This window comes from Martes martes (genome assembly GCF_963455335.1).
Source record: "Martes martes genome assembly, chromosome: 1".
Lineage (NCBI taxonomy): Eukaryota > Metazoa > Chordata > Mammalia > Carnivora > Mustelidae > Martes > Martes martes.
The window spans coordinates 44,912,788-44,938,117 of record NC_137888.1 but is presented as its reverse complement, the minus strand read 5'-3'; the positions used below and the strand labels follow the sequence as shown (position 1 = coordinate 44,938,117).

General features: G+C 37.2%; 1 protein-coding gene across 1 annotated transcript in view; it reads right to left on the bottom strand.

Moving 5' to 3' along the window:
• Positions 1 to 1,115: 1,115 nt before the first annotated feature.
• Positions 1,116 to 25,330, bottom strand: part of EPHA6 (EPH receptor A6) — a gene marked incomplete at both ends in the record, with an annotated part of 631,617 nt that continues 607,402 nt past the window's right edge. The window contains 3 exon segments of the mRNA XM_080796899.1: positions 1,116 to 1,230; positions 2,517 to 2,666; positions 14,592 to 14,785. Coding sequence (XP_080653025.1) covers positions 1,116 to 1,230; positions 2,517 to 2,666; positions 14,592 to 14,785 — 459 coding nt within the window.

The following is a 25,330-nucleotide window of genomic DNA, read 5'->3' as shown; positions in this document are numbered from 1 at the left end:
AACAAAATATAAAAATTCTTAAACTTGCAAAATGCACCAATATCAGATAGTCAGATATGTTTATTTGGGGGGCCACCATATAGCTATCATAAAATTGTGTTTAAACTAAATTAATTACTCTTTTTACATTAAGTCTAAGGTGATAATCTTAGATCTTTTATTCAAAGCAATTCTACTGAAAATAACTAATTTTTTTAGTGCTTTGATAACTGCTTTTGCAAACTTGTGAAGGTGAACCAAGGGAATAGACATGGTTTTTTTTCATGCTTCACTCTGAAAGCCTTCCAAAAACTGGTCTCACTCTTAATCTTTTTGGGGTGATCTTCATAAAGTTGGAGAGAAATATACTATAGTTAGCAAAACTTAGAAGGGAAAAGCCTCTAAATTACCACTGACTATGAAATATGTAGGACACTACAAAGTCAATTAAAAAAAACCCAACAAACCCAGCCTTAGAAGATTGAAAAGCACAGTATGTTTCTCCCTTTCCCTCCCTGATAACCTCCTTCTTAGTGCAGTCACACCTGACAAGAATTCACCAAATGACATCACTGGTTATTTCTGCAAATAATTCTAACAACATCAGGCATCAATAGTTAAATAAATATAATACAAATAAATACACATACAAATAAAACAAATAACAATATGATCCATAGAGTTGAATATAATTATCTAAAAATATTCATGTCAGTTTGGAAGCTACTTGATCACAAAACATGAAAGAAATGTCAACTATTTCTTTTTCATCTACCATCAAACTCTAAATACATCATTAAGGAAGCCACACCTGGGCAAATTCCTTTGGGTTAAGTTCGTGAACACTTTCCAAATACTGTTGTACAAAGTTACACATCCATGCTGAGTTATTTACCATTGTGTAGTGATAATCTGAGGTGGGCCGGGGTTTTATTTGCAGATTATTCAGAGAGGAGCTATGAGGCATAATTTTAAAATCCAGGTTGGAAGCATAAACAAAAGGTGCGTGCCCGTAGTCTGAACAGGAGACTGCAGTTTATGAAGTGATGTTTGGAGAATCAGAAGAGAGGGTAGTAGAGAGGATATCTTTCATTTTAGAAATGCTGAGGCACAAAACACAAGTGCTTGTAGTACTTTCATACATGAAATCCTTTCTCCTGTATATGCATCATTTGTAAACGTAAGGTCTGTATACTGCTGACTATCCGTCTCTGGTGTCCAATGAGTAGGACTCCAATTCTTCTAATATCACTGTGAGAGAGAAAAAGTTGTAGAGATAGGGGTGGGAGGGGAGGAGAGAGAATATGAATATTTAGATCTGGTAAGTACAAGGAGATAGGAAATGAAGATTTACATATGATAAGTATGTTCCATGTCAGATTTACTTATGAATTTAACAAAAATTGTATAGCTGGTAAAATGAGAGTTTAGGCAGAGAAACAGGTGAACAGTTACATTTTTCTTCTCCCTGGTGCCAGATAATGTACCAAGTCTACCTCAAATTTAAGGATACAAAGGAAAATTTCACATTCAGGTACCAACGTAATGTTCAGACATTCCATAGACCTAAAGGGAATACAATTTTTTAAAGATTTATTTATTTATTTTAGAGAGACAGAGAGAGAAAGAGAGAGGAGGGGCAGAGGGAGAGGGAGAGAATCTCAGGCAGACACCCTGCTGAGTGTGGGGCCCGCCATGGGGCTTGATCTCATGACCCTGAGATCATGATGTGAGCCGAAATCAAGAGCTGGATGCTTAACCAACTGAGCCACCCAGGTGCCCCAGTTCACACTTGAAAATTTTTATAATTTAGATAATGATGAAAATTTTCAACAGTGTTAGCAAAATAATATATAGGGTAGAAGATATAATGTGGACTGTATCTGAGCCCTATGGTCATTAAATAATCTGAAAAAAAATGTTCTTGTATTATGTTGAACTATATAAAGTTGCCATTACTATTTCAAACTAATGGCAATTTCATATGATTCAACCAACTAGTTTTAGTATCTACCTTTTAAGCACATGTTTTACTGCACCCAGCCAAGGAATAAGAACATTTTACTGCACCCAGGCAAGAAATAATTTTTGAGACAATGGAAAAATGTCCAGCTTGTATAATATAGATAAGGAGTTCTGAAATTACATGATGATAATGTACTATTGCAATTACTACATTTGATGAAGGTAATAGGAATTGATTATGCAAGATTAGTATATGTGAGTCATAAGTAATTTGCCTAGGTAAACTGTGCTGATGTAGTCTAGGATGTGAATGAGAGTAATATGCATTTCAGAAAGCATTTACAAATTTTTAAAATAGCTGTTTGAATTAAACATATTCTTCCAAAGGAAAAAGTTAAAAGTGTAATGTCCAATTACCACTAGAATGATAATCAGAAGTGGTGAGGAAAGATGTGGAAATGCCATACTAGCATTAGGAAATGTAGTTGAATCATGGTGTTTTGATCCTGTATTTGAATTTGTAACACCTTGAGTGGACTGCTATGCATAATAATAAACCTAGGACCACTTACTCAATGCTCATTCTTGAAATTAGGTCAAAAGTCGTAAACCCTGCTGCCATGAAGTTATTTTTATATTGCCCCATCTTTATAGAATCCAGCCATTCACCAACTGTGACAAACAAAGGATATTCCGGAACTTCACCAGGGGATTCTGGCATTCTACAAGAAAACAAAACAAAACAAAACAGAACGAAAACCCATGGAGACCATTTAAAAGTCAGATACAGCAAAAAATACCCAAGTCCCTTTTTTTCCTTTTACAATATCCTTGCCTCTAATGTTTTCATACTCCATTAAAAAAAAAATCTCTAATTTTCCATTATATTCAAATCAGCCACTTTTATCTGGTCAGTTTCACTTATCACTTTGTCTTTTTCTGCTTTTTTGTTACTAACTGGGTTTTATACTAGATATAGCTTGAGAAAACCCACATCTTGTGAACTGCTATTTACTTTTTCCTCTTGCATAAAATTGTGTTTTCAAACCTGAGGAATAGCCCAGTCCTCATCCCCAAAGGACAGTTAGTAGCCATGGGCTGTTTACTCTTACGCTTTCTAATCTGTCACCAAATCCTTGCCCTTTTGCCTTTTTTACATTTGCTATGACAATCCTTTCTCCTTTTCACAGTGAATTCATCGATCAAGCCTCCATTTATTTATTCTCAAACATTCAACAAGAATTTATTATTTATTAAAAAATAATCTCTGCTGTTACAGAGCTCAGTGACATGAATAAGATTTACATACATTCAAGCCTAGGGTAAAACAGCCCAAAGCACAGATATAATATGGCATAAAACAAAGCAAAATCAATGCAAGTTTGAGTTAACAAGAAAAGGGAATCCAGCATTGATGGATCTTAACATAAGTGATACAGACATCTGTATTTTTGTTTCTAATATCTAATGCAAAGGGCATTGCAGTTGGGGATATTTTTGTAGTTTTTTTTTTTTTTTCTTTTTTGAGAGGCTGGGAGGTGGGGAAGGAGCAGAAGGGGAGAGAGAATCCTAAGCAGGCTCCACACCCAGCACAGAGCATGACATGGGGCTCAATCTCACAACCCTGAGATCATGACCTAAGCCAAAATCAAGAGTCGGACACTTAACAAACTGAGCTACAAACAGGAGTTCCATATTTTTGTACTTTTAATATAAAAATAATATAAAGGTATTATTTTGGAAAGGCTAGCAGATGTGTGTGTGTATTCATACATAAATATATACATTATATATGTGTATATATACATATATACACAAAATAGTTTTATATAAGCTAAAGATAGAATAAACATGGAAGTAACCTTAGAAACTATAGTAAAATTAACTAAGAATTATATATTTAACTGATTCTGGCAATAAACTATATTATTCTCCTTATAGAAATACATGGAAATTGTTAAAAATATTTTATATAGTTTTACAAAATACCTGGCAGTAGAAGTGCTTTTATAGGGGCACCTGGGTGGCTCAGTGGGTTAAAGCCTCTGCCTTTGGCTCAGGTCGTGATCCCAGGGTTCTGGGATCGAGCCATGCATCGGGCTCTCTGCTTAGCGGGGAGCCTGCTTCCTCCTCTCTCTCTCTCTCTGCCTGCCTCTCTGCCTAATTGTGATCTCTGTCTGTCAAATAGATAAATAAAATCTTTAAAAAAAAACAAAATGTGCTTTTATAAGCATATTATTAGTCTTCTAGGATAATATATACATCATTAAAAGTTATTAGGTCTAGAGTTTATATTAAATAGTCGAGCAGTAACCTTTTTTTGTGATGGTATTTGAGTCAAATCAGTATTTTATAAGTAATGAAAAATATTCCCATTAAAAGTTAGAAGGTTAATCCAAATTTCATTTACTTTGCTTTTAATTTTTTATAAAATTAAAGAAGGAAAGAATCCATGGGGACTTAACTAGATCCATAGTTTTAACATTTGTATTTGGAATATTTTATTATAATCATATTTACCGTTCATACTTGAACTATTTCACTTTAACTAGAAACCAATACTGTATGAACACTAGTATATGAATGACAGTATATGAACCACATGAAATAAGAAGAACTCCATTGTGAGACAGAATGGAGTATGCATGTTGTATAATTCTGGTATTGTTTTGTTAAAAATATATGAGAATGAGAGTTAGTCTATAAGGTTAGTGCATAAGGTAAAACATAAAAACCTCTAATAATCAAAATTACCCATAAAAATCCTTTAAATTACCCTTAAATCATCAGGCCCTGAACACTGTACAACTCTTGAAGACTCTGAAAGAGGCCACTTGGAATTTTTTAGGACAGAGTCCCCACTAAAGGCCTCGAGTTCATTCTTTGGTTTTCCTTTGATTGTTATGTTGACTTCCCTTTTCCCAAACTGGGGTCTAGTTGAAGATAGGGATGAAGATGAAGAGAGATAATGAGGAAAAAATAGGGGTTTTGCTTTTAATATATAACTCAAATTTGCATAAATTAAATGCATGTATCTTGTGACTACATAGTGGTCCATATTGAGTCCGGTAATTCTTAACAGTGACTTGTATCCTTTTTACTAGTACCCATTTCTGTTACTATATTTCCAATTTGGGAGGCTGATAAAAGCTACATGCTTTTTTTCTTATACAATAAATTGCAATGCTATTTTGATTGTGGGTCGATTCATTCAAATTAATATTGGAATGATTCATGATTTGACCCTAATGAAGATTAGTTATGTCCAAAGATTGAAAACCTATCATAAATACTTTATTATTGCCATATTTGTTGTTTCCTAGAGATGTTAATATCAATAAGTATTATAAAATAAGCAAAATTCATATAAAATAAAAACTAATCAAGGTATCCACTGCAAACAGAGCTAAATAGAATTTTTAATTAGAGCATTTCTCCAAGTCTTCACTGTTCTAATGTACAATGTGAACATACAAGAAGATTAACAATGGCATCTGCATTATTTTCCTAAATTATCTGACTAGTTTCTATAAAACATAGTTTAAGGAATGCTGCTGTAGTAAATTTACTAAGTTTAAATATCAAAATGATCAGGGTACCCTTTTGCTTACTAACATAAAGCCACACATGCTAGGAAACTGAATGTGCTATTTTAAAACAAGGTGTCTCCCATTATCTTTTAATTACTTGTCAAAGAAGTTTGTTGAGACTGAATAAAATTAAAAGAATGTATTTAAGTGACTTTCCCTTCATATTCCCATGCCAGACTTGATGCACAGACAGTGTCAGGTGACTTCTACTTCCCTCTCCTGAGATAACTCTGGAATAACTCTCAAGCTTTCACAATTTCATATAATCCGTGAGTGGAAATGTAATTTGCTAATTTTATGCCCTTAGTATAGAAAGGTCATGGAAGGACATTCTGTATACTAAATGACTTAAGTGGCCTATTTCTCTGTTGAAAAGCATGCACTATTTGCTCCCAGAATGTTTCAATACCATAATTCCCTTTCTCTCCACACATCTTTAGTAACCTAGTTACTCTTTGGCCTTTCTACCACTGCACTGGCAGGTGATTTAGTAAGGTCAGGATCCCCTCATTGTTCATAGCCACTGTGCAATAACTCTTCTTTCACTTATCTTATAACGAAGTTGAAAAATGCTGCTATTTTCCAGCTTTGAGGGCTGGGTACCATCACCCTCACATGAATTCTCTGGAATATTACCTAATAAACAATAAATGCCCTTTCTTATCAACCATGTACAATGATAAATTCAGTCTGCTATTTGCTGAGCACATAGAAATTTCTGCTCTTTGGTGATTAGAGGGAGCTGCCCACCTGAGAAATGTCCTTACAGCAAAATCTGCAGCTCATGTTGAAAAACAGTACATATTGTAGAACAGAAGGTCAAGGGTCTCCCACTTCCCTCAGAAAAATGAGGAAGGGGTAAAGTTAGGAAATTATAAATGTATAAATGATGGTCAATTTAGATTAGAGAGAGGGCTGGAATATAGGTAGAATAGGTAATGACACAGTTTAAGGTTCGATAAATATATACTTGTAATACATCTAAGTATGTAAAAATGAATAGCACTGATAGAGCCAATAATTTTTTACTCTAATGAGCCCTTTGAGTTCACAATAGTACTATTCTTTTTAAGATTTATTTATTTATTTTAGAGAGAGAGGATGCCTGCGGGGGGTGGGGGGGGAGAGAGAGAGAGAGAGAGAGAAAATCTCCAGCAAACTCTCCACTGAGTGGGGAGCCCCATGTTGGGCTTGATCCCAGGACCCTGAGATGATGACCTGAGCTGAAACCAAGAGTCAGATGCTTCACTGACAGAGCCACCTGGGTGACCCAGTACTAGTCTTTTAATTTAGAAATTCTTACATAGATAATCAATAGATATAGAAACTGCCAGTAAAAAGCAAGAAGGTTTTTATTTCCAAAAGTTTTCCATGTTTTATATTTAGCATGCAAATATAATAATAATAGATTTATTAAAAATGATTCAAGGGGCGCCTGGGTGGCTCAGTGGGTTAAAGCCTCTGCCTTCGCCTCAGGTCTTGATCCCAGGGCCCTGGGATCGAGCCCCGCATTGGGCTTTCTGCTCAGCGGGGAGCCTGTCTCCCTTCCTCTCTCTCTGCCTGCCTCTCTGCCTACTTGTGATCTCTGTCTGTCAAATGGATAAATAAAATCTTAAAAAAAAAAAGATTCAAGAAAGGTTATACTTTGTGAAACACTATTGCAAAGTAAGATCTTGTTTTAATATGAAACCATCACATGCTTAAAGGCTTTTCTCTTGTTATGACTCTAACATAACTTTTTCTCCCTAGCTGTTATACATGGTTAGCGGAACTGCACAGATTAGGTCCATTCTATTTACATTGCCTTTATTTCAGTTACTTATTAATAATTTGCATGTTTCAGTAGTATTCATAAATATTAATCAAGTGAGTATATAATGATCTACATATTGATGCTTAATAATTTAATTTCCCTGACGTTAGACTCCTATGGGGCTAGCAATATTCTTTTATTACAGATGACTACTCAATCTTATAGCATGTATCTTTTTGTTTCAGTTAAATTACTTCTTTGGGAAAAATCTATAAGACAGAAGAATTTTTTTAAAAGGTTAAGTTAAAATTCCCTGATGGCAGAGACCATATTTCACATATATTTCTATTTTCTGTAGGCCTTAGCACAATGCTGAAAGTTTTATAGGAATTTTAAATAAGTGATGATTTAGACTTGAGTATTCTGTATAGAAAAGTTTAGTCCATGACATAATGGCTGACTCATGATGAATGATCTGTTTTGACTTAGTTCTCTTAAATTGAAGAGTAAGTACATATTGATGGTGCTTGCTTATCCCTGCCTTTGTGGGTTTCAGAGTGGAGAGAGAGGCAGCTATAGGTGGGGTGAGGTAGCCCAGGGTGAAGGGATCTAGAACAATAGCAACAGTGTTCAACTTATTCAATGTCACCACTTTCATATGCTTTTCTGATCTCATAACTCAGGGATTACACTTCACACTATTTGGTTAATCCATATATAATATACAAACTATCTACCTAAACTTTGAAGGAAGAATTTATTTTATCAGATGAAAAAGAAAACCTTGTCCTCCCTATAGTTAGGTGGGATAGTAAACTTGAACATAATCTTGAACATGACTTAAATTAATGAAAGAATTTTGATAATCTTTTAAAAATTTTAAGGTATAATTTTACTCAAAATGCTATAAAATCGAAAATGCATAGAATCATGCCTATATTTTGTGACTGTTCTATGCTTGTGGGCAGTATCTCATGGTTCCAAACCATCTGACTCTCCACAATGTTAAATAGGGAGAACGAATTATTTTTCATCAGCCTTTTATTTTCAGTAAGTCTTCAAGTGTTTTAAATTGATATGGTTATTTAATTCCCATAATAAGAATGATAACTAGCAGAAAGTAGGAAGGAATGACAATTTTTAAATTTTAGATGTGTTTGAACACAGGAATAGACACAGAGTAAGAATATTATTGCTTAAAAGTCTCCCATAATTCTGAGTACCTCGCTCATTGTCCCTATAGCCAGGGTGACAGATCACTGAACCTCAAGGAAAGCCTATTTTTGTGTGAAAATAATACAGGAACAGAAATGGATTCTTATCACATGCTAACTACAATTCATTGGCAGTGGTTCTCAAAATACGGTCTTAAAAAGGATGCTATGGCCGCATCTGGGCTCAGTGGGAAAGGGTGTTGTGATGATTAGTAATGTCTGCCATAACAAGGAAAAAGAAGGAAAGCATATATTTGCCAGCACTGGAAAAATTCAATCTATAAAATGCCTGAAGATGTAATTCTGGAACTGTGTCGCTGCCATATTTTCCTCATTTCTCTATTTGTTGTAGTTACTACTTTTTTCCCCCCTAAGTAATGTTCAAGTGGCTGAACATTGTAGGAGGATGTTGAGGGGATATATTGACTATGTGTTTGCTACTTATTCCCATGAATGAGGGCATATACTCTATCTCCTTGGATTTGCTTAGTAGAACATAAAATAACAGGCTGTGCTCCACTGCAAATTCTTTTTGGGATTTTAATATACCCCATCCAGGAAGTCTGATTAGTCCAGAGAAAATCTATGTGGAAATATAAAAAAAATGTACTTTTCCTATAATCATATTTCTGAAACAGTGCCGTAATGGGAAGAACCTTGCCATTTTGCATGATTGTACACTGTGTGGTGGAAATAACAAGGACTTTGCAGTTGGTGGACCTTGTTAAAACGTCTGATCCACTGATTACTTGCTTTACTCTTTGAGTTTCTCTTTCCTAATCTGAAGGATGGGGATAATAATAGGGTGGATTAAATGACCTTATAGATAAAAATACCTAGTACAATAACTGAAACACAGTAGGCTTTCAACAAATGGCAGTAAAAGTTATTATTGATGATATATATTGGAATTTTTATCAGTATTAGTATTGGTATTAACATCAGTATTACCATTAGCTTGTGCCAACAGCTCATGTGAATTAAGTTTAGATTATCTAACAGGTAGAAGTTTCTTATTTCCTGATTAATATTTAATATTCTGTCTTCCTTCCACAGAGTTTTGATAATCAATCAATTGCAACACCGATTTTGGCTAGCCATTCATTTCTCTCTCATGGGAAATATTAAAACTTCTAGTTATAGAAATTAGAACAAATCGTCTATGACCTGGTATAAACAACCAGGCAAGAGCTGATTATGTGTAGCCTAGACAGCATTGAGCAAGATCTTCTCAAAATCAATGGAAAAATTCATATCCAATTGTTGAAAGTTCCTGTCCTCAGAAGACAGCATTAGAGGTGCTTTATGAATTGGATGGAGGAGGTAGTACCGTTTAGTCTTATAATGTTTACTTGAGGTTTTCTAAAGCAGAGGTTCTTAATTATGATACTGGTTTGAACTTTCCCCTATCCTCATGATTCACACATTACTGGTACCCAAGTAGTTGGAAGTTCAACAATAGATTTATGTGTACTAAGGAAAGTAGTGGTTCCAGTTCCTAAAAGCTAAAATGTTTTAAGATCCTTAACTGTGGCCTCACGGGTAGAGAGACTATTCTTAAGTATCTTGGCCTGGGCAGAGCATGATTTCTGAAGCAGGTGACTACCATGGACTGTCCTTCTGGTCAACTGCTGCTCATCCCTGGATGCCCCTTTTTAAGCTGATATCATCAAAGAGCCCATAATCTGTAAAAAATTTTTTGTCAGTGCTGGGGATCTACATCAGGGACTAGAGAAAAGTATTATTTTCCCATTATATGGTAACATTGGCCAAACAGGCACTGGCCATCTGACTTCAACCTAGTGCTTCAGTGTGGAGGAATCAGGGGTGAGAGTTGAAGAGGTTGGAGAATACATGTGTAGAATAACGTGGGTGGGGTGTGGAAGGTCGGGCCGGGCGAAGAAACACTCATATAGTCATTAATCTACTTTATACTATTAAACCACTGGACCTCAGATGTGACCCTGGGAACCATGGGGATATGCTTGACTTGGGACTGAGAGTAGCTATAGCATTTATCATGAGGGCCAGAGGAAAGAGAGTGAGGGGTGTTTCGAAGGTCATGACCAGGCCCTGCTCCTGATGTCATTCTCCACATAGACTTGGCTTCATAGTGGGTCTTTTCGCCCAGGGGTTGTACACCATGTGATAGTTACAAATACTTTAAAAAGGAGGTTATAAGGCAACATTGTTGAATGAATAAAAGTGAAGGTAGTTCGAAATTCACATTTATGAAAGGATGACTACGTATATTAACAAGGTACTTCTGCAAATTATTTTTTAAATCCATTAGATTTAAAATGATACTTATAATATTGCTATGTTCCCTTATACATCCACATACTTTCTTGAGTAAGAGAGAAGAACTGAACAGAGCTCTGAATATTCCCACGGGAGTGCGCCAGGCCCAAGAACATCAGCATTATTCAGAACAGCTGCTCCAATGAACGCTTTCCCTGACCAACAGCTTTTTTTTTTTTTTCTATTGGATGTTCTGTCTTTTGAGAGGAGAAATTGCAGATACAAGATTTATAAAATTTCCAATATGCTAGTATAAAATTATTGAGCTGCGGGTTTCACAGCTTTCCTCATTCCCTCTTTGTTGCCTTAATTTCTTCCCTTCTTACTATTCTGTCAAGAGAAAGGATAAAAGCTTCTCAGGTGAATTGTTGAGAAAAAAAGCAATTAGAGTGGAATAAAAACCATGGGGACCTAGTGGATGAGAGAGTTATGTCAGTACAGAAGCGTGAGGGAATCCCGGGAGGCTGGGGAGACTCTAGAGTCTAATAAGAGTACAGGTGAGTTTAATCAGAGTTGCTGTGGATTACACACTTAAACTCCTTTACCTGCTTGAGAGATAAATGGGCAGAGAGATTGAAATTCTACTCCCTGTCATGTTCCTTTAATCCAGCATGGCACTGAGACAGATGACTGGGCTTTGGGAGTTGGGGGATGGACAGTGCCACAGTTTTATAAGCATAAAACAAACCACAAATCCTTTAGCTAAATTGCTATCCTTCATACCATGTCTCTTCCCTTTATTTTTTTTAAAAGATTTTGTTTATTTATTAGAGAGAGAGAATGAGAGAGAGAGAGAGAGAAAGCATGAGAAGAGAGAGGGTCAGAGGGGGAAGCAGACTCCCTGCCAAGCAGGGAGCCTGATGCAGGACTTGACCCCAAAACTCCAGAATCATGACCTGAGCCAAAAGTAGTTGCTTAACCAACTGAGCCACCCAGGTGCCCTATCTTTTTCCTTTAAACAGTCTCAGTCCTCTGGGATCAGGGACAGGGTGGGTGGATAGCATCGGAGGTGAAGGGGTTGACAGGGGTAACCTGCTCAGGCTGCTGTGAAAATAAGAGTGGTGATAACAGTTCAGGCATGTGTACCTGTAGAACTCTGTTTTTCTTTGTTTCTCCAAGAAAAGTGTATTAAAGGCAGAAAACACTAGCACATAGATCTTTGTCAGAAACAAGGATAGCAAATCAGTCACAGAAACTTCCATTTGGTCTCCCGGATATCAGACTTCAGAATCAAATCAAACTGCCAACTTTATGTAAAGTACCCAACTCTCGCCCGCGTGTGGCAGTACCATCACCGACTTGCCATCTGCTGGCCTGTCCACAGGATGGCTGCACACCCCATTAAACCCTTTAAACCCTATACCTCTGGCTCCATGACACAAGTCCTCATACTGACTTCACCTCTGAATCATTTTGACTTTTTGGCATTTTCTCATCTCAGAGTCTTCATCAGTGTTTTCCAGCTATGATAAACATTCATCGTCTCGAAAAAGCAGGGTAGAAATTGTTGTATCTGCTTTTCTTCAAAAAGAAGGCTCTTACCTGCCTGCTTCTACAGCCATAGAACAGTTAGAGAGCTCTGTTGATGGGCACTGGCTGTGGGGTCCGTTAACCCTATACCACAATGAGAGGCCTGGATTAAATGAGTTCAGTTTATAGAAAACCATTAACACACACTCACTGCATTAGCTCTTTCTCTTCAACGTCAAGGCATGCCCCTCTCTTCAGTAAAACATAAAAACAAAAGGAAGAAACATTTTCTTTAACTACTTCTCTTTCCCTTCAGAGACAGGCTTCTTAGTACTTTATATTGCTTTTCTCTCTGACCTCATATTTACTCCTTTTCCATTGTCTTCCACACTTATTCAAATGCTCTTGCTAAGGCTGCCCATAGATACCTGACCACTTTGCTGCTAAATGCAATGGACTCATTTCACTTTTCATCTTGCTGAAGCTCTTGCGAAGTCTTGGACATTACACTCCTTGAAACTCTCCCCATTTTTCACTTCTATGTCACTACCCTTTCCCAGCTTTCGTTATTACCAGTCTGGCTCTCTTCTTTCTTGGTCTCCTTTGGGTACTCTCCTTCAGCTCATTTCTTAAATCTTGGTGTTCCAGAGAACACCCTTCCTTCCTTCCCTCTGTTAATTTTCATACCTTATAGTCTCCATGGGTCATCTCAACTATGCATGAATCTTCAGCTATAGTCTCTATGTTGATGATCTTCAAATCTTCAGCCCAGATCTTTCCACCTGAGGTTCAACCTACAAATATAACTGCCTATTGGACAACTTCACCTACCTGCCCCACAGGCGTCTTCAATTCAGTTTACTTGAAATGGTTTCATTTCTATTGCAAAACCGTATCTTCCTTCTCTCTCTTAGTGGTAATATTATTGGCCGGCTTGTCTAAGAAGGTAACTTGATAGAATCCTTGACTCTTTTCTCTCCTCCCCCTCCCATATTCAATCGATGACCAAGACACATTGCTCTCCTTGCCTGAGAACAAATCCATTCTCTTATCTCCCAACCCTAAACTTACTCCCGTTTCATGAATTAGGCCCTAATCTTTTCTGGCTTGGGTTTCAAACACATAACTGTCTCTGTTTCTAGTCTTGTTCCTTATTTTGCACTTAGTCTAAATCAGCTCTAGAGTGATCTTTTAGAAATGCAAATGTGATCATGCTATTCTCTTGCTTAAAATCCTTCACTGAGTGTCCTTTTATGATAAAATCCTAGGTCACTCCCCCAACCCACCCCCCACCCCCCCAGCCCTTTACTGCTTCTTCTGTTGGACTGCTTTAGGGAAGATGGACTAGAGTAATAGTTTAATCTCTAGCTATTTCATGCTTGGTTTCACTTTACTGAGGCTGCCAATTAGTGATTTAGAGGTGAACTCTTATGTGCTCTGCAGTGAACTGAGGCCTGCTTAAGTAGTCCTTGAAGAGCCTTTGGCCTTATTATCACAAAAAGCCTGCACTGACTTGAACCTGTGACCTAAAGTTGAACATCTATATATACTTTTGGCCGTCCCTTGAGTTAGGAAAGTGAGCTTTGGAAACACTTTTGTTATTTCTAAGTCCAATTTGGCCTAAATACATATATTCTCAATTTGATAATATTTTAAATGTAATCTTTTCAGAAATAGATAATAGTGTTTCTTTCCTTCTACTCTCCCCTTCTTATAATTGTCTTTTAGAGAGAGGTGAGTAGATCTTCTCAACTCTACTGACTTTTATAAAATGGCATATGAGTGCCTTCATTTTCTTGTCTTGTCATCTGTCTTTTTCTGGTTTTAGAAATGGAAAGTAACAACACCTGGGTGTGATCATGTCAGCAGGAAACATCCTCACTCCTGGCTGATTCACAAATTGCCCCTGTCTTGCTTGCCGTTTCAAACAGAGGGACAGAACATAGAATGGACAAGAAAATTAAAGAAGCTGTGGATACAAATTCTACTTACAGAGGTAAGGCAGGATCAATAAATAAAGCAAGGATACCCAAATACCAAAGAACCACACAAGAAAAAAATACAACAAAAGTAACTCAGAAAAATTAGATATGGAGAGAACAAAAGGAGACACTGTTTTCTTAAGACAAAAATAAAAATAAAAACATTTAGAAATGTTTTTTTCACAGCTGATAAATAAAATATGGTTTGTATAAAATATTCTAAAAGGTCGACAACTAGAGAGTTATCATGGTAAACTTTCTCCTCTCTACCTGTTAGTTTTGTCTATCGCCTGAAAGAAATGACTGTCGAGGGGAAGAAAATCACTATGCATCTTACACAAGGATATCCTCCACCAGGGTGTGAAGGGCACTGGGATTGCGGATCAGTTTGTCCAGGAAGCTGACAATGTCAGTAAATTTCGGTCTGTGATTTCTCTCCTTCTGCCAACAATGGAGCATCAGCTGGTGTAGAGATGCTGGACAGCCCATGGGAGCTGGAAGTCTATAACCTTCTTCAATGGACAGAATGACCTAAATGCAAACACACACAGGTTAGTCTCTTACTTTTTGGGACAAATAACACGACATATGCTAGTTTATAATTCTTTTTTATTCAGGAAGTAGAAACAAAAATATTGGTAAACATGAAAACTTGTGGGTATAAGCAGCCCAAACAAAGATAAATATAAAAGTTGCAAGTATCTACATTAATATCTGCTGACATCTCTTTGAGGAAAATGTTTTTAAACATGTGGTGTTCAGAAGGGAGGTTAAGCTTCATCACAATTTTGAGAAATAGTTCCTGTGTGATTTAGCTGGAACATCTCAAACCCAATTAGGACATCAGAAAGTCAGCATAAGATTGATGTGTTTGGTGCAAACCACATGTGACAAATGTGTTAAGTAAAATCGTACCTCTGTTGAAGCGCTGAACTCCTGAGTCATTTTTTATCCTTTTATAATAATGTCACCGTGTATTCTTTTGCTGGCTATCATTCCTTCTTTCTTCTTTATTGCTTATTTAATTTCTCTTTGCTTACTTCTGCCTTTCCCTTAGTCTGACGCCGACATGATTATGAAGTCCGCTCTGAACTTCTAAGGTCATTCAATCCTTGCAATGCTCTCAGTGGCTCACTTAAGACCACAGGGCAACAGGATCGTTCAAGCCTGAGTGTCCTCAGGGCCAGTGCTCTCCAATACAACTTTTTTCTCTCTGTCCTACATGATAGAAACTAGTCACGTGTGGCTGTTGAGTGGTTGAAATGTGGCTAAGAAGACTGAGGAATTGAGCTTTGTGTTTTAGTTCATTTTAATTCATTAAAGTTTAAATTTAAATAGCCCCATGTGGCTAGTGGCTACTATATGGGAGAGGGAGGCTCTAGGGAAAGGAATCTCTGTAAGAAGCTGAAGTTAAGAATAACAACGTGATGACAATAAGGTAGTTTTTTTTTGTTTTGTTTTTTGTTTTGCTTTTTTGAACTCAGGAGATCAAATATAAGATAAGGCAGGATAGTCACCTGTTTTGTATATGGCCCACCTGGGAATCTCCTAATAATGTAATATAATTGACTCGGAATTTATATAGCTTATTTTTTTATGTGTACAAAGTATTCATGTGGCCCTTTATCTTTTTTTTTTTTTTAAGATTTTATTTATTTATTTTACAGAGAGAGAGAGAGAGAGAGACAGAGAGAGGGCAAGAGCGGGGAGAGAAGCAGAGGGAGGGGGGAGAGAATCTGAAGAAGACTCCGTGCTGAGTGCGGAGCCCGACATGAAGCTCGAACTCACGACCTCGATATCACGACCTGAAACCAAGATTCGGGTGCTTAACCAACTGAGCCACCCAGGCGCCCCATTATGCAACCCTTTATTCTTATATCATCTCTGGAAGAAGGAAAAAGGAAAGGGTCCATCCCCCATTTTTGAGGTGGGCAGCTGAGGAACAGACTGATAGTTAAAGACAGGCACACCTCAACCTCATCCCTGCCTCCACCAACAATAGATACAAAAATGCAAGTGCTGAGATTGTTAACCCTAGACCTCTCTATGGTAGCGTCAGCTACACACTTTTTGTAATTTGTAAAAATACATCTTAATTTCTTTTTTAATTGACACTGTTACAGGACTCTGAAATGTCCATAATTCATGCTGGAAGCAGTTTGCAAACAGGAGCAATAATATGCCTGTAAGAACCTCTTAACTGCTAAGCTTTAGCATTTTGGTACTAGGGAATTTCTCATAATCCATCAGTGTCTTTGTGACCAGAACACTTTAACCTGTCAGGATACTAGCATTTTTGTATTCATTTTATCCCATTATTGAACAAGATTTTTTCTTATCTGTTTTCTGATTATGTTTGTTATCAACTAAGCTTGGATTTTAAGACCTTTTGTGACACATTTTAGTAAAATAAGATATGTGTAAAATGTTTGTATAGCTTCAAAACTACTGTGGATAGTTCTGAAAAGTAGCTAAGAAAAATAGGACAGAATTCCATTATAAAAAGACTTTAAAATCCCATCCTAGGAGAGCACTCTAGTTGATTTACCACAGTTATCTAATTATAAGTGCATAGAATAAAATAGATGACAAGTGAGGTTATATTTTGAGAAAAAAATATTAGCTGCTTATTGAGTATCTATCAGGTGCTACATGATTTGCATCTTTTTCTTCACTGTGTAAAATAAGTCAATCCGATAGTCGTTATTATATCTATTCTTTTTTTCTTTTTAAATTGGAGCCTAACGTGGGACTTGAACTCATGACCCTGAGATCAAGATCAAGCTGAGGTCAAGAGTTGGATGCTTAATGGAAGGAGCTCCCAAGGTGCCCTTTATTGTCCTATTCTTTTTTTTTTTTTTAAAGATTTTATTTATTTATCAGAGAGAGAGAGAGTGAGAGAGAGAGTGAGCAAGCACTGGCAGACGGAGGCAGAGGGAGAAGCAGGCTCCCTGCTGAGCAAGGAGCCCGATGTGGGACTCGATCCCAGGACACTGGGATCATGACCTGAGCCGAAGGCAGCTGCTTAACCAACTGAGCCACCCAGGCGTCCCTATTGTCCTATTCTTAAGTGAAAAAATTTAGACCTAGAGAGATTAGGAAAATTGCCCAAATTCACACAGCATAGGTGGCAGAGCTATCATTTAAACTGAGTTCCATTAGCTTCTAAACTTTTTTCTTTGACCACTCCCCAGAAATGCTTTTTACTTCTTATGATAAATCTTCCTTTCCAATTTTATATCAATTAATAGGATTTTAGGAGTGATTTCCATGTTACCTTTTGTCATAGCATTTGACTTCATTGTTTTTATTTGGATCTCAACTTTATATTCTGTGTAAATCAAACATGTATTTACTTCATAGTTTGCAAAATGTTATCTTAGCCTGAACAGAGTGATTTCTGAATGCTGAGTCTTGTACACATTTCTATTATTGCATCTATTACATTGCATTGTAACTATTCATCTGCTTTTCCACTAGGGCTATACATACTTGAAAGCAGGAATTATGCCTGTAGATTTTACATTCTCATCATTTAGCATGGTGCCTAACACATTAATAAATGTTATGGAACAAAATCAAAGCTATTAGAAGAAATTTTTGAATTTATTTTGATAGAGCAGCAAATTCTCAGAAAACCTGAAGTTTTAAACTACCCAATAATCATTCAAAGTATGAGCATGGCAGCATTTGGAATCCCCTCTAAAGGAAGGAAGTATTAATCAAAAATTGGCACATCAAGCAGCATTCTCCAAGTGATCTCATGATCTCACTTTGGTTTGCTTGGACAATGAGCCAGTGAGACCAGGGTTTGCTATTCCCCAGGAGAGAAGGACTGGACTCAAACTCAGCTTTCTGTGACACTGGTGGCTTCTTCCTCCTGTCTAGAGGGGTTACTATTTCCCAGTGTCTTCAGGGTCCTTTGCTGACTTTCCTGGACAACTGTGGTAAATAATTAATGTCCAGTGCAGACTGCTTTAGTGCCAAGTGGGTTGTTCATAGTCTCTTTTGACAAATTGCTCTCATAATTGTCTGTAAAAGAAGAGTGTGGACCCTTGTCTGGAACCTTTACCCATAATGAGTTCAGCAATGTTTCGGGCCCCAGGATGCTTTTCTGCGGGGACAGTGGCCTTTTCTTCTGGTCGAACTCTGACTTTTACATTTCATTTATTCTTTAACTTGTGACTTTGTAAAATTTGTGGAGCCCGGTATCATGTCAATTGTCATATATAAAGGGTCCTTGTAGGATAATAGTAACAACAATAACAACCCTGACAATAACAGCTAACTGTTAATGAGAGCTTTTGGATACTTCCAGGTACAAGTTCTAAATGATTTACATGTATCGACTCTTTCAGTCCTCATAAAAACCTGTGAGTGAGGCGCCTGGGTGGCTCAGTGGGTTAAAGCCTCTGCCTCCGGCTCAGGTCATGATCCTGGGGTCCTGGTATCGAGCCCCACATTGGGCTCTCTGCTCAGCAGGGAGCCTGCTTCCCCTTCTCTCTCTCTTGCCTGCCTCTGCCTACTTGTGATCTCTGTCAAATAAATAAATAAAATCTTAAAAAAAAAAAACAACCTGTGAGATAGGTACTATCACTTTCCCTATCTTACAGAAAAGGAATGTAAATAGAGAGAGGTTTAACTTGCCCAAGATTGTACCCTTTAAAGTCCTGGCTTCAAGGGATCCAAAGGAAGAGATTTAAGCGATGTGATCCACAAAAAAGGTTAAAAGACAACTTCCTAAATGATTTGTAAATTTATTCATCCAAAGATATATATATTAACCATTTAACATGTACTATTGAGCATGCTATGTATAAGAGGTAACAAATGGGTAAGAAACATCTGTCTTTAGGAAACATATAATCTAGTGAAGAAGACTGGGGAGTTTGAATACAATAAGTGCCAGGTAGAACAGGGAGTTATGGGAGCATGTGAAGAACTGCCTAACCTAGCTGTGGGAAGGCTTCTCAGAGGAGGTGAGCTGGATCTTACAGGAAGTGTAGAAGGTAGCAGGGTCAACTGGATAGGTTGAAGGTAGACTATGGGACCTGCTCAGGGAATGAAAGTAGATTTGTGCAGCTAGAAGAGAGACTTCAAAGAGAGGGATGGCATGATTTGAGGTTGGGAGTTAAGTAAAAATTATAGTCCTTAGGATCATGAATGATTTTGTACACTACGAATGAGGTTTTACAAAGGGAAAAGGGTTTTAGCAAGTAAATGACATTAGATTTGCCTTTGGGAAGCTCACACTGGCTTCAGTGTGGAGAGCACACTGGGAGGAATGGGAGGTCAGGAAGGAGGTTTGCAGTGATCCAGGCAAGAGATCCCAATGGCCTTTGTGGAGGCAATGCCTGTGGCATACAGGAAGTTGGCTGATTGGACAGGAACACAGGATAGGGTTAAGGTTAGACATGGCAGGACAGGTTTTTGGGTTGGTCTCCCGGTAAAGACAGAGACCACAGGAGAAGAAACAATTTAGGGGCCGGAGTGGTGACGAGTTCAATTTTCTCTGAGCTTTCTGGTTTCAGATTCAAATAACATATTAACTTTGAGAGCTTATTATGTGCCATACTCAGGCTTAGCTCACGTTATTTAGGTCTCAGATTACCTTATTATGTGAGTATGGTTATGCATATTTTATAGGTAAGAAAGCTGAAGCTCAAACTGATAAATAGATCGGGTCGGTATTGCATAGCTAATAATTCCCTGAAAAAAGAACTGGTATTATCATCTTGATAGCCTCTGGATCATGGTAGTGGTAGTGAACATCTGTCCTGAGCCTTGAGCCAGATCCCTGACTTTGTGCCAGGATTAGATCCTGAGCCTCTCTCCCCATTCTGTACACTCCACGCTGCCCCGCCTACCTGCGTGTGCTGGCCGCAGCCGCAGCTCATGCTCTGCCTTCTCTGCGGGTTTTTAGATCTATCACTTTCAGTAAATCTTTATGAGGTTGTCAAGCAGACACCTTAGATTTATTTTGTTCAAAACTCACCCCATTCCTCTTTTGGGATTCCTGTCCTTAGCAAAGAGTACCGCTGTTCTTCAGTGACTCAACACAGAAATCAAGGAGTCATTTGGGACTCTCTCTTCCCTGATGCTCAAAAGTACCTGAATTCGTGCTAATTCTACTACCTTCATATATTTTAAATCTACTCTATTTTGAATTCTCCCTCCAAATGATTTCTTTCCCAGTTTGCTAACAGCCTCCTAACTAGTCTACTCCTCTTCCTGTCCCTTCTCCACTCATCTCCCACAGTGCAGCGGAAGCAATCCTGAGGTGGTACTGTGATCCCATTTCTCCCACGTCTGAAATTCTGTGGCTGCTCGCCTTGAGCCTGGCTCTTGGTCCTCACCTCTGTCTGTGTCCAGGCCTTTGCTCTGGCCATTCCAAAACACTTGTGCTCTTTCAGCTGGGCGAGCTGGACCCCTCAAGGGCAGCAACTGTTTCTTTTGCCCATAGGTTCCCAGCATCTAGCACAATGCGTTGTCAAGTAAAAAAATAGAGCGTCAGTGGTCACATATGTGATCTATGAAAGCTGTATTTTATGGGCAGCTTGAGAAAACCTATATTAACTTTTATCTTCATAAACATGTCTTTGGTGAGCAGCTGTGTTTTATAGGTATTTTCTGATTCCTTAGTTAAGGGCTCACGAGGAGCTAGAAGCATATGGGACGCTTTGTCTAAAAGACTAATTGAGGTTTGTTGTTTTAGGATATGAAGGGGTGATAATTAACTACAGAGAATTTTGTAACAGTTTGTGATAGGTGTAGGCTGTCATCCTTTGGAGAAGAGTTACACAAGGTTAAACCCTTACTTAAAAATGCAAGAAGAAAATTAAAATAAAGTGGAAAAAATATGAAAATGACTGCAGTAATAAGTTCCATGCAGAGGTAGAAGGAATTAGATTCTGTCAGAATTTATTATCTAAAACCTGGCTGGTTATTCCAAATAGACCGTATTGGTTCCTTGTCATTGACACCGCAATTTTTAGCAGCCTAGAATCAACATAAGGCTCAGTTGGGGCACGTAGCAGACTGTTCTGCTCTTGCTGAATCTGATGAGTTTTCCAATTGTGTTGACAGTTTCTGAATCAAAGCAGGCAATGTGCACCTTTTATTAAGCCAGGCAAACAAGAAGTAGACAGTCAATATGAAGACGCTGAGACATCCCTGAACAATACCATTGAACAAGGACTGCTTGGGCTGTGCAGGGAATCACATTTTTATGTTATAAGGCTGCTAAGTATCTCCAAAAGAAGCACATTGAATTTAGTTATTCATACTTTCTTTTAAAAGAAACTGTCTCAAAATTTTAGTCTACCGAAATGTACATTAGTAAATGGAATGTGAAATGATTTTATTTTTATCTTCCCTCTAAATATTCATCATGGCTTTGTGGAAAACCTATAGTCTTAGGTAGAATGAGGATAGTGAAGCAAAGGGTCCCAATATACACTTCCTTTTTGGGGTAATGATTACTTATATTTATTAGGGTATTTGATTTTTAATACAATAATACTGAAAACACTGGTAATCTCTTTTCCTGATATGCAACATAAAGATTGTGTCTACATGGGAGAGGGGAAAAAAAGGAAGGAAAGACGTAGTTATAAGTAAATAACATTTATAATCTTATACTGATTTTCTTATTCAATATTTTTCCACATCCAGGATTTAAAATTCAGTGAAAGGCAATCAAGACCCAAATGAAATTCAGTGTACGATAAGAAGAAAGGGTATGGGGTAGTGAAAAAAATAAAGTACAGACAGAAAACATTTTTTCAGAGGCTCATTTGTAATTTGTAGATCATTAGGGCATGGAAACTTAAGACTTCCTTTTCAACTTTAAGATAAAAAATTCTTTGAAAGTGTACATTCAGGGCAGTTCCCAAACCTCACTTTTTGGAACTCACTATAGAATGTCAAGGACCTTTTTAAAATGAAGAGTGGTTGTCCACAGGAGGTTACCACCTTTGAGACTGTTGAATGAGTGGACACAATGAGGAACAATATGAAGTGTAGGACCCTCAGAGGTTAAAGGTTCTTGGTAAGATTTGCCATTTGGAGAATTGTTTACCCTTAATGGTTGAAAGTCACACCTGTTGTGACAAATAACGAACATTATGTAATGATGTTTCAGTTTGTAAGTCATGCAAAGAGCATTAGCAAAGCAATCCCCTGTACTGCATTGAAGTCCTAAACTGTTGGGCAAGCCTCTATGTCCTCATTAACGAAGAAAAGACAACTGGATTCAATGTTTGCAATTGTACTGTTTAGCTCAAAAAGCTAGAGTCACTGAAACTGAGGTCTTTACTTGCAGGGCATTTGGTAACCTCTCTACATCCTGAGGTTCTGTAACCTCCAGGTCTAGATTTGGCCTTCACAGAATAGGACTGTTTCCCACAGAATTCCAAATGTAGGAAGACCAAACCCCAGACAGGGCTAGAGACTATCCTGGCAAGCTAAGACATATGGAAATCAAGTTTATGAGTACAAAGAAAAGGGGGCTCTTAAAATGTCCTCTTTGTAAATGCTCCAAAGAGAGCAAAAGATGGAATAAAATTTTTAAGAGCTAAAGATTGTAAATATATTTCAATATGTAAATATATCAAAGGTATAATTAATTTTTTATGAAAACATTACTGGCATGTATACATTTTCTAGCTTTGTGGTCATTTAGTTACAAAAAAGTTTCCCTTGAAAATTACCCTGTGGTAGTAGCATATTGGTTATTGGTTTCCTCTACTTGGAACTTTACCATCTGAATTATTTACAATGGTGATTGATTGCCTTTCATAATATTCTCTATTACTCTTGACTCTAGCAGACGTGCATCATGCTAGTATAATTAGTACATATTTAATTAAAATGCTGCTATTGCCTACATACTGATAGTAGCAGTTCTTGAAAAATTGTGCAAAGGAAGGCCATTTTGGCAATTGCCTTGGTATAGTACATATTCAAATAAATGCAAAAATTCCCTCAGTAATATGGAAAGGTTGAAATAGTGGGAATGGGCCTTTAGCAATTTCCTGTATCTTTCTTACACAGATCATTACACAAAGACCATTACATAATAAAGAAGAGTTTGGAAAATCTAATCAGAGACAAAAATTGGAAATGACTGGACTCTCTGAGTCATAAAATCATACTGCATTTCTAGGTAAGTGGATTCTACCCATCCACTATTCTTGGCTGAAATACTGACCTATAATTGTAAAGGTTATAGAATTATGAGGACAAACAAGAAATAGGGTAAAAGGTTATTTTCTTCCTTTATAAATTTTTGAAAAAAGAAATCAATTCCAATAAGGTCAAAAGGTTCTTTTCAACTGCATGACCTATAAAAAGAAAACCCTGAAGATAAATTCTAATTTTTTTCTTCATGTAAGCTTCAGAAAGCAATCTAAAGCAAAACTTACTATTCTATAAAAGCGTTCAAAAACTAAGGAGCATAAACCCCTCAGAAAGACTGAGGCATCATTATGTTTCCTAGTAAGATTCAAATGAGATATTCTCTAATACTGGCTCTCTTTTTGGAAAAATGAACTAGCTTAGTAGCATATGCCTAAATGATACCATACCCATGAGACATTTGGGTTTCAAATTGCTTCAATTTTTTTTGTGTGTTTGTGTGTGTTTTTGTTTTTGTCTTTGTTGTTTTGTTTTGTTTTTAAACAGCATCATGTCAAGGAAAAAACAAAACAAAACAAAACAAACCCAAGACTCTGGTTTTGTGTTCAGATCATTAGATCAAGCCAAGTCGCCTCTCATTTATGTGGTATTAGTTTTTTCCCCTCCATATTAACTCTGTGGGGATTTGGTTATTTAATGTTGCCTACTGTTCATGTTTTGCTTCCATTTTCTTCTGTTAAACACATTATACAGTGTAAGTGTTGGAAGAACCGTGGTGCCCTTGGTGTCATCTTTGGAATTTGCATAGCTCCTAGCATTACATTGTACTTCCATTGTATAATAAACAACAATTACCTGAACTTGGATGAAAATAACATAAAACATAACCCAGCAATACCTTTAAAAAAAGAAGAAAAAAAGCTAGGAAACAGCAAGAAGCTGTACACCTTCAGCATGTCTATGACATGTTTCTGGTAGTAGGCTTAATTTGTCCATCATTAGAATTTGATTTTAACCTACTGCTGTATATACTTTTGAGAAATGTAATAAATATGTTACATTTTATAAATTTTTAATATCCAGACACAGAACATTACAAAAAAGATTTATAGTTCCAAACAACAGCGAGTCAATCTGCATTCTTTTGCTAATAGAAAACAACAAAAACACTTCTCTTGTGACAGATTGGCATACATAATTAAAGATGCTTTCATTTCATTATATAGAACCTCTGTAGTATAGAGATTCCTTTGAAAATTAGACTTCTACAGTATAACTTAGAGGGTAAAAGCATGTACTTTGGAGTAAGCAAGGGGCTTGAACTTTAGTTCTACTATTAACTAGCTAGTAACCTTGAGTAAGTTATTTAAATTTTCTGGAAAGCCTCAGTACTCTTACCTAGAAATGGTTGTAATAATAGTATTTATCTCAGATAATTATTTTGAAGATTAAATGAGCTAATAATCTAAAATACTTGGCTCATAATAAGCTCAGAAAATGGAAGCCATGATTATTACATTTGATTAATTAAACACCTTCTATGTACCAGGTGTTTTACATATATTATCCAGTCCTGCAGTTGAGTATTCTGAATCCTGTTATGGATAGCATCTCAGAAAGCTTAAACCACTTGCCTAATATAATACAGCCAGTGAATTGTGGAGCTGGGATTTGAACCCAGCTCTTTCTAGCCTTAAAGCAGTGGCTCTTCACTGGCAGTGATTTTTGTACCCCATCTCTGACTGGCCAATGTCTAGGGCCATTTTTGGTTGTCATGTCTGAGAAGATGGTACTGATATCTCAGGGGTAAAGTAAAGGCTGGGGATGCTACAAAACACCCTATATTGTACAAGGCATCCCCCCACAACTAAGAATTACTCAGCCCAACATGTGGTATGCCAATAGTTCTGAGGCTGAGAAACCTTGCTCCAAAGCTCT